Source organism: Acanthisitta chloris, unplaced genomic scaffold (assembly GCF_000695815.1).
Source record: "Acanthisitta chloris isolate BGI_N310 unplaced genomic scaffold, ASM69581v1 scaffold16854, whole genome shotgun sequence".
Lineage (NCBI taxonomy): Eukaryota > Metazoa > Chordata > Aves > Passeriformes > Acanthisittidae > Acanthisitta > Acanthisitta chloris.
In genome coordinates this window covers 44,186-54,801 of record NW_008671144.1, presented here as the reverse complement: position 1 = coordinate 54,801, position 10,616 = coordinate 44,186, and the positions used below count along the sequence as shown (strand labels likewise).

At 42.0% G+C, this 10,616-nt stretch overlaps 1 protein-coding gene across 1 annotated transcript; it reads right to left on the bottom strand.

The window, feature by feature from the left end:
- Positions 1–227: 227 nt before the first annotated feature.
- LOC103801573 (myosin-7B-like) lies at positions 228–5,942 on the bottom strand (the record flags this gene model as incomplete). Its single annotated transcript, XM_009073992.1, has 5 exons — positions 5,852–5,942; positions 4,683–4,786; positions 4,017–4,160; positions 2,016–2,172; positions 228–255 (listed from the first exon to the last, which is right to left on the bottom strand). Coding segments are annotated over exons 1-5 (524 nt in total), but the record flags the coding sequence as incomplete, so codon positions are not given.
- Between the last annotated feature and the right edge of the window lie 4,674 nt (positions 5,943–10,616).

Sequence of the window (10,616 nt, the reverse complement as noted above, 5' to 3'; positions counted from 1 at the left end):
TGCCTGCTTGGACTGAACACCAGATGGGGACCAGAAATGGGCCAGCTACTCCTTTCTCATGGAGCTCAAGTTAATCATCAGATGGCCAAATTGCCAGTTACTTGGCTTGAAACAAGTTGCAGGCAATTTAACTGAGATTTCAAGAATCAACTTGTATTTATCAGGATTTTTCCTTTGAAGTTCTTCACAGCAACAGAGTCTCAAATCAATCAAAAAAAGGCACTTACGTGATCAGCATAGACTGATTCTCCCGATCTGTGGAGGGGAGAAAAAAAATAAGAGACAAACTTAGTAGGATGTACAAATTGCTTATTATAATTTCAAATGAGTACCAACTACTCCAGAATCAGTCCTGTAAGGACAGCAGAGAATTACATGAAGTAGAGACAGAAAGTTAAAAACTAGTATCACCTAGAATGACCTCCAGCAGTGCAAGTTGTAGCCCTGCCCTGAATCCTCCTCATGTGTTTTGTTCAAATCAGGATTAAAGAACTGTCAGCTGTACACATTCCCCTGTGTCTGGGAAACTATAATAAAGAAAGTAATTTCCTGTTATCAAGACATTTATTCTCTTACTCCTGAGGGTGTCTTTGCTCACATCTGACCCTTCTGCTCCTGAAATACTAGACCAACCCAAGTAATTTTGCTGTTTTTTCACAGACTGTTCCTTATAACGCATACATACTCTTCAGTTGGCCACGCTGCTAGAATGAAATAGCCGGATGTCCAGACCTAATGGCCTGATCAGAAACAAGTATTTATTAGAACTTTGCAACCTTAAATATTATTAATCAAGTTCAGCAAATGCTAAAGCACGGCAGCTTCTCAAGTCATTAAGCTTAAGTTCCTCTTTCTATTTTTATAAAATCCAAACATTACAGCAGGCTACATATTGGACAGCCTTGCTTAAGCTTAAGTTCCTCTTTCTATTTTTTTAAAATCCAAACATTACAGCAGGCTGCATATTGGACAGCCTTGTCTGATGAAAGAGCATCTCCTTGCAACCACACACACATATCCCTACTGCACCACACTATCTGTCCCCTCACAGCTGAGGCACTTTCTGTTTTATTAAAGCAGTTGACAGCCGAATGTGTTCAAGCCAAGTGCCTTTTGGATTTACCCTGCCTTCTCGCAGGACCTGGTGTGAGCACATCGCTGCTGCCCTCTGCTGATAAACTCTTTTTTTTTCCCAGTAATTTGAGGGCACACACATATCCCTACTGCACCACACTATCTGTCCCCTCACAGCTGAGGCACTTTCTGTTTTATTAAAGCAGTTGACAGCCGAATGTGTTCAAGCCAAGTGCCTTTTGGATTTACCCTGCCTTCTCGCAGGACCTGGTGTGAGCACATCGCTGCTGCCCTCTGCTGATAAACTCTTTTTTTTTCCCAGTAATTTGAGGGTCAGGGTGACTGCCCTCTGCTGATAAACTCTTTTTTTCCCAGTAATTTGAGGATCAGGGTGAGAAAATTTTACAGGGAAATCTGAAGTTCGCTGCCACAGGATTGGTGCCTAGAGCTATGGCAGTCGGTGCAACACTGACCCACAGCGTGTTTGTGCAAGTGATGTGTTCACAGCACCCTAGATCTCTGGCCTTCACTAACCCTTGAACACATATATCTTACCAGCGTTAGAATACGGAGCATAAACTGACAGTAAGGTTTATTTTGAGGTTGGGATTACAGACCTTTGGGACATGGCCCCATTTCTGTTACAAACTGATGGATTCACCCAGATTAGACAGCTAAATTTGTGCACCTTAGAGATAATCCATATACAGAGCTTACTGTTACCAGAAGCATCACAGGAACAGGCAGGGGAGTTTAAAAACAAAATAAATGTGTATATACACATATTAAAAAAAATCAGCATAGACTGCCAAGCCCCTGTTGCTTGTAGAGCATTTTCATGTTTGTTACAGGCTGCAAAAGTTCTCCCGAACTTCCATCCGGTACAAATTACATCAGCTGAATAAAATGAAACCCAATTTGAAGCAAACAGTGCCACTTACTACGCAGCATGTCGTGGTATGCGTTGTCAGCAATGGAGAAGATGTGGGGAGGAGCCTCTGAGCGCCTCTTGCCTTTGTATGCAGCAACAACCTCTGGCTTGTAGACAGGCAACCACTTGTAGGGATTTATGGTCACACAGAATAAACCCGAATATGTCTAGAAAGGAACACAAAACAAAAGTGGGGGAAAAAAAAGCCACTCAAGGAATAAGGAAAAAGGTCTTATCTAACCAAGCAGGACCAGCTTCTGATTTGAGTTTGAATTCTGACTCAAATTTCAGCCTTTGATTTGAATTTTTTAAGCTACTGGTCTGGTAATTGACTTCCTATTGGCAATTGATACCAAAACTACAGATTTTGAGCAGTTTTCAAAAGGAGGAATAGTATTTGAGATATCACCCAGAAAGAGAAACAACCTCTTCAGCAAAACAAAAGGGCAGCAAAAAGACCTACACCTGATTTTTTGCCTTGCCCACCACCCAAGAATTGTTTCCTCTTGAAAACAGCCATTATGATAGAAAGTTACAGCTTTCTTGTTCGAATGCCATTCTTAGGAGGAGAAACAACCTCTCATTATTAATTGTATGTGAGCATCTTGGCACAACTGAGACAATTTCTGGTGGGTGTTCGAAGAGATACAACTTCATCGTGTTATACCTCAAAGCTGTGAAGCTTTTTATAGCTTTCGGAGAAACAGAGTTGGTAAAAATCTTTCTAGTTGCTCTTTGGACTATCTAGATCAAATCACTTGGGTCTGGCCATTCTAAGGAAGAATGACCTTTCAGTTGTAAGCCCCAGAATTGGTGTCAGCTGGTAACATTCAGGTACTTAGTCCAGTTTGAGGCAAAAAGCTTCAAAGAAACCCAGTTATTATATATGGGCACAATCACTATGTGCACATAGATTAATGAGCTCAATTAAATTCTAGAAGTTTCAGGTGAAATCCAGCTCTCTTCCCCTAAAAATAGCATTAGGACCTGCCCTAGAATGGCCTTGGAAATCCAGCTCTCTTCCCCTAAAAATAACATTAGAACCTGCCCTAGAATGGCCTTAGTATGAGTCCTCAGTCCTGTTCTCTACAAGGAAAAGAATAAACCCCAACCAGTAAACAGATTAAGGCAAGATGCCAAATTAATTTTTCTACCTACGCAGATCTGCAAACAAAGCTGTGCATTAGGCCATAGAATTCCATGGAGGGGTTATTAGAGAAATGCAGAAAATGTTTGACAATCAGAATTTAAATTGGAAAAAGCTGGATTCACTCCTCTGATGAACACCAAAACCCAGAAAAGGGACTGGCTGGAAAATCTGTAGATTCCTCTTACTCCTCTGATGAACACCAAAACCCAGAACAGGGATTGGCTGGAAAATCTATAGATTCCTCTTGCTAATTTCAGACACAATTGAATGCAGCAAACTGAGAGCAAAATTCTGACCCTGTAAAATTAGGTGCCACTGAATCATGTTCTGGTGCTGACAGAAATTATGTTAATGATATCATGGGGAAGATGCAGAACAAAGGAAAAGGCCAGAGCAAAACAAGACAGATGTTAGCACTGAAAATGAAGGGAAATATAACTACTGAACTAAAATAGAAAGGCTCATGCTTTAAGAAGTTGTGTGTGAGCTCTAAGCTCGAGGCACTGTTTCTTATGAAAGAAATCCCCATCTCTGGTATTCACATGGGTTAGTATCAGAACACAAAAAGTAAACTGGGTCCCTCCAATATCTTGGTTGAAGAAAACATGTCCCACACCACCCCTCCCCTAGGCCAGCAAGCAAAATCCAGGAGCTAGGCACCATCTTATTCATTTGGTTTTGTCTGCCTGTATTCAGATGCGCGCCAGCTCCATGCAACATCTTGCTTGAAAAGATGAGCAAGACCCTCAGTTTTGTGACTTATCAAAGTTGTAAACTGAATGTGAAGAACACAACATGTTCAAACGTGAAGTGTGCACTTGAAATGCAGGTTGAGAAATACACCCTTGTATTGGCCCTTACATAGATCATCCAGTTGGTGTAGCGTTTTTTCAGATTGGACAGCACAGACGCCTCGTTCAGATGGGTCAGCATAGACATGTCCTCTATCATGTCGAATTTGGGAGGGTTCATTGTCTGCACATCATCTTCTTTTAGAGTCATGGTCTGCAAAGACAAACAAGTACAGCAACACTGGAAATTACAGGGATTTTTCTGTTGTCTCACACATCTTATAGGAGAAAATACAACTTTCCTCCTGCAGAGGGAAGTCCTTCAGCTCAATACATGCCTATCTATGTAACAACATTCGTTTACACAGATACCAGAAGAATAGGGGCAGACTGAGATGGTAGAAGTAAGGAGTGCAGTGGTATGGCTGTGAAAGGAGCCATGAAATTTGGCTACAGCCTGAGTTTTTATCTCTGGGGACCAAATCAGAACTGGCTGGTTGCAAACCTCCAGTCACAGACCGCCCACAGCTGTGTGGTGGCTGGTGCTTGCCTGCCCAGCACTGCATTGCTGGGTTTTCATGTGTTATCCTATCCTGATGTGGCATCAGTTACAGGGCCTTCCCATACACTCCCCATTTAACAAAACAGGCAATTGAGCTTAAACAAGGACAGGTAAATTCTGGAGATTGCGGCTCTGGCTTGGTTAGTCATAGGTCAGACAAAACCAGTTTTGTACCCTTCCATCTTCTGTCTGCACGGTCACTTTGCCTCCGCTGGTTTCTGTAATTTCACCTTCAACATAAGCTAACTTGTCATCAGGAACCCAACATCTCTTCTTCCCTGTGAAATTAAGGAGACCAAAGGGTTCACTGCCTTGCATCAGTCAGTAACATCATGCTTAGCTAAGTAAGATTGTTGGGTTACTTTTTCTGCACAAGTGACACAAAACCTCTGGGATTGCAGCAGATCAGCAGTGCTGGGAAGCTGCCTGACAAAGCAGAAGGCACAGAGCTCCCAAATGTTGTCTCCCTTTGAAACTACCACTCATCTTCCTCTAGATCCTTCCAGCACAAGGTGTCAAAATATTGCACAAATGCTGGCTAAGCCTCAGCCTCCATGGGAAACCCATAATCATTATCACCAGTGTGCAGATGGAGGAACTGAGATCCAAGCCCAAATTAAGGCGTTTGCTGAAAAGTCACACAGAGAATTTCAAACTGCGCAAGGAATTCAGCCCACATTATTTGCCTGCCAGCTATCAGATTTAACCTTATTCCTTCATATTCTTCTGAGGTTTGTGTTGAAAACCAGCAGTATTAAGAACTCACATTGAGTTACATATGTGCCTTTTTAGAGTATGGAGTAGCTGCACTAGACTTTAGGTCTTTAGTTACAGCAACTGTTCTGAATAGTGAAAAGTTGCAGTGATTGGTATATTTACCCTTACTGCTATACCTCAGGGCTCATATAAAGCCATTTAATGAAAAATAAATGATGAGAAACTAAAAGCTAACATCAGACTGTCATACAGCCTGCAAACCAAACAAGACTGCAGAACCTCTCATTACAGAACAATAATGTTGTTTTTTGCTCAAACTAACAAAGAGATGATCCTCCCTTTAGCAGGGCAGTACCAATATGCCTTGCATCTAAATCTAGGTAATTACTTACTTACCATAGATTATTTTTATTTAGTAGTACCTGGGGGTTTTAGTAGCTTTGCAGAATAAAGCAACCAGAACTTGGCTGAACCAAGCTACCTCTGACAGCAGCAGCAGCAGCTGCACAGCAGCAACAATGGAGGCTTTGCATCCTGCTTTGCTCTGCATTTCCTTGACTACACTTCGAGGTAACCCTTATCCTTATTAACCAGCCACAGGCAGCACAAAGGGTCCTGAAACTCACCCTCGAAGGCAACGGTCTGAGCCTTCATCAGCTCGTTCTCGCTCTTTCGGAGGAAGGGAGCAGCCTCCCCGAATTCTGACATATCGACCATCATCTTGGCAAAAGTTCAAGGTGGCACAGCTCAAAGAGGAAAAAGAAACGGACCAGGTCTAATAAAGAAAGAGGGAAAAACCACATCTCTTTTGTGAACAGTTCGAGGCAATATAAAACATTCACCACAACATAGCAGATGGCTGATCAAAGTGATGATTGATCTGAAACACAAATACCTAACACAGTTCTGGGGCTATACTACACCCTTAGTAAAATCCTTCCCTGGCCCAGCTTATTTAAAGCCAGCCAGATCTTCCAGGGTTCAAAACCTTGACATGGATCACAATTATCTCCACAGGAGGATTTTATCTTTTCTTTGCCGCACAAATGGTGCTCAAGAGCAGGAGGGACCGCTTGAAGCTGTGAATTTAAAACCACTTAGCAGGGGCCTCTTCTGGCCCCTTTCAAATTCACATGGAGCAGACGTATGTTCTCTAGCAGGTGTCCCTAGGGCTGTGTCACTCAGTTACTTCAAGCACCATCTCAGGAAGGCATTTTCTGGGAATCACAGAGAAAGACTTCACTGCTGCAAACAGAACTGCTGTAATGGGGTGTGTTGCACCCTTGGTGTGACTCCAGGGACATATGCCCATGCTTGAGCTGCAGAAAGTCAGCTCTGCTCCCTGCAGCACACTCCTCTGATTCCAGCAATTGGCATGTTAGAAGAAACAAGACTAACATGGCTCAGGGGATAGTCCTGTGCTGGTGCAGCTTCCCAGGTTGCTGGTACCTCTCAATTTACCAGATTGGGTATGCCCCTGCAGCAGGGCACAGCAGAGGACAAGTGTATCTGAGTATTGGTGCAAGGGCTTCATTTGTTTTTAGATTGATTTGAGTTTATTAGTCCAGCTTAATACCTACACTTGTATTCTCAAATGACAAGGCCACAGTGTTTAGGAGCCTTTTATCATGAAAGAGAGGGCAGGGCACATGAGTGTCAGTGAGACTGATTTGCTGGATTTGTACTGCCAAGTAATTAAGTTTGTGGTTTTGTACTTTCTAAAGTGATCAAACAGATATGTTGGGGTTTTGTTGTTTCTTTTGTTTTTTTGCACACTCTCAAACATAAATACTCATACACACACATATATAAACTACTCAGGGTGCTGTCCACAGAATGTCTAAAAGAAGTTCCACTGCTACAAGGTGTACACACACAATTTTAGAATTTCAGGTATTTTTTTTCTTTAAAGCCAAGACACTATTTGATTACTATTCAAAGATGTAAAAATGACCCTCAGATATTTTATTTATTGCACAATATCCAAAGCAGCTCGATAAATTTTCAAGAGCTCTATCAAGACAGACACTGTAGTTTTTCAAAACTTAATTCAATTTATTTGTAACAAAGTCCTGGTAGGGATAAAAGCTTTTCATCAACTGGGGCAGCCTTTTTTCAACACATTACTCCTGGGGAATGTTGAAGCCCTAAGACTGCAGAGTTGCCAAAGTGTTACATCCAAACCTCTCTCACTGCTGCAGAGCAAGCTTGAGATTTTCTGCCTTGTTGGTGTAGAGCAAAAACTTTCTTCTTCAGAACTAGCCTTAACTTTTAAAAATAATCTTTTAAATCTTTATCTTTTTAAAGATCAAGGCCCTACAGAAGCACAAGTATTGCCAATTATTTTAACATCATCTGAGCTGACCAAAATTCCCAGCTGGAGGCACAGTTCAGTACTAGCATGGTGGAACTTCTCTAAGTGTGTCTCAGCTCTAGTGGAGCAATGAAGTTACATCAGTTCATACAGTTAAACAGAACAGTGTTAGAGCATGTAAGTGTCATTTCACATTGAATGTGCACATGCCAGAGGGGCCACTCCAGTGTTAATCTCTAGGACTCTGGGCAGAATCTCACCAGCCCTAATATATATTAATATATATTAAAGTGCTCTGTGCAACCTATCTCCATTTGGAGACCTCTTAGTGACAGTTACTCAGCTATCACCTTCTTATCTCTTTTTGCCCCCCTCATATTCAGGGTGAACCACTATGGCAAGTATGTTATGGAGTAAAGCAGTGCTACAGCAGCTTGGAGAGGATCCCTTTTTCTTCAGCAGCCTGTGTGCTTGGAGTTACAGCAGAGCTTGGAGCCCAGGCAAATCACACCTTGTAGGTACAGAGAACTCAGTGAGGCAAATCCATTGCCAGATACAAAAAAAATCAGAAATTTTGTTTTGTTATGGACATTTTTAAAATGCAGAATAGTCAGGAAAGACCAGGCTAAAGCTAAAAATGTTCTCTTTCAATATGTTCCTACACTCCCTGTAGAAATTCAGTATTGTTACACAAAGTTAAGTAGCATGCCCAGTACCACCAAAAATTTGATGCTGCATTCTGACTTGGAAAGGAGTGACCTCATCTTTCTTTGCTGGGGCTGTTAGAAGAGAGACCACAGTCTTAACAGCAGATAGCAATAACACAATAGCAATGATGACAGGCATGACCTGGCTTTGAAAGGGAGCCCAGTAATTCTCCAAGGGTTGTAACTCTGGTTGGATTAAAGAGTGCCTTGGAACAAGCTGCTTAAAATTGCAAATTGCATATGCCATCATCTCTTGCAGATCATAGAGAAGGCAGAAAATGTGACTTGCAGGTACTGGCTAATCATTCTACCCACATGCATAATTACAAGGGACCTGACACTTACCAAAGAGGTTACACTAAATGAACTAAATGGGCTAAATGAACGTGCTGATATTAGATAAGAAACATGTCCTGGCCATTCTAGCTTTCAAGCAGCATCCTAGGATGATTAACATAGGGTAGATGTTTACTGATACACTACTAAAACTTTCAGCCACATGAAAACCTTAGTCAGTCACATCAAAACCACGGAATAGTGTTAGAGCACAACACGTGCACTTAAAAGTGAGAGAGGTTGGTACTCACCCTGGAGAGCACACAGAGAGTGTCACGACTCCACCTGGTCCAGACTTTATATGTCCCTATCTCAAGGTCACTGGTGATAACTGTTTAAAGGCATCAGCAGTTTTCCTCCATGCCTATATTTGTCCACCAGATCCCAGCTGAGGGGACAATGCCTGAGGAGGGGACACTTGTGGCTGTGCCCTGACAAAGCAGGGCAGGAATGTCAGTGGGGAGCGGCACTCTCGTTGCAGACCACCCCTCACCACACCATTCTTGCTCCATGACTTCATGGAAGAAACTTTTCCTGCTTCTGTGTTTTCACTGGGACAAGTATTGCTTTTCCAAGTACCTCAGGAGTTAATTACCATGGGCTTGCGGGTGTGTGTGTGTGTAAATTAAGACTATTCAGACATAACTCCCCTAGAATATGAAAATCAAAGCTTATTGCACAAGGGATAAATGATTATAAAGGGAATTTGGTTACGTGAGCCAAACTGCCTTCAAGCAACAAAGCTAGGATGTGGGTTCTGACATCCCAGCCAAGTGATTTAAATCCCTTTTTAAGCCCCAGGAGTTTAAACACCAAGACTACAGGCTCGGGTTTGGAATACGCAGGTGTTGCCCAGTTTATGAACAAGCAAGACAGTGAAGAAATTTAAGAATGTATTGATTCTGCCTGTAAAGTGAATCACAGAAAATGAACAAAGTAGACATCAATTTTAGTGAGTGCTTTGCTTCAGGAAACTAATTTATGAGACTGAGTTTAGGCAATGTCTGAGCTTCTTATCGTAAACTCATTTTTCCTGTAAAACAAGCACCATGAGTAACTCAGGTCTCATTTCACTGCAACTCATAAATAGCAAAGCAACTGACACATCCAGATTGATTTGCTTTTACCAGCATAGGTAGATATATAGATTTCCTTTGGTCCTAGCGTAAACTGAATATAAAAGCACAAAGGAAAATAAATATTGTGGATAATGCTTGTTGCTCACAGGCGAAGACAATAAATTTGGGCTTTATTAAAACTCAGTTGCCAGGAAGCAAGGAGGGAGCTTATCCACAGCTTCACTGAATTCCTAGATACCCACAGGAACAAGTGGTTTGGTTTGTGACAAGGCACGAAGAAAAATGTCTGCATACTGAGTCTGCTATTTTTAAAGCTGTTGCCCTGATGACTGGACAGTGACAGGTTGCACAGACAAAGCAGGTTTGTAAGAAACAGGAATTTGTGGAAGTGATAGCCTCAAAGACATGAGACTGATGTGGCAGGTCTGAGGATCTGAGTGCTTTAGTAACTTGTTATTTTTAGCATTTGGGGAATGCAACCAAGAGACAGAGAATCACTACTGCTTTGCTAGAGACATGCCCACCTCCAGACAGACTGGAGAAGAGACATGGTAAAGCTAGGGCTGTAACTTTTGGTCCTGGTCTGGATATATCTGTGAAAGGAACCTGTGCTCAGACTGAACATGAGTAGCTTGTGCCATGTTCCAGAGCTCGACTGACTGTCATGCTTAAACCAGAGTTGCTTCCCACCCTGCTGCTTTAGAGGTGCTTGGTGCCCTGCAGCATGGATGTATGTCAATGTCAGACCTAATATCAGACCTAACATCTTTTTCCTTTATATTGGGCAAAAAAAGAAAATAGAGGCAGTGATTTTGGCTGCTTAGTTGAACAGTGAGTGACTGTGTAAACGCAAACAGACACTCCTGATCAGACAGTTTGAAACAAGGTAAATTGAAAACATCACCAAGATTTATGGACACCATTAATCTGTTGTGAAGACTGAGAATATGATTAT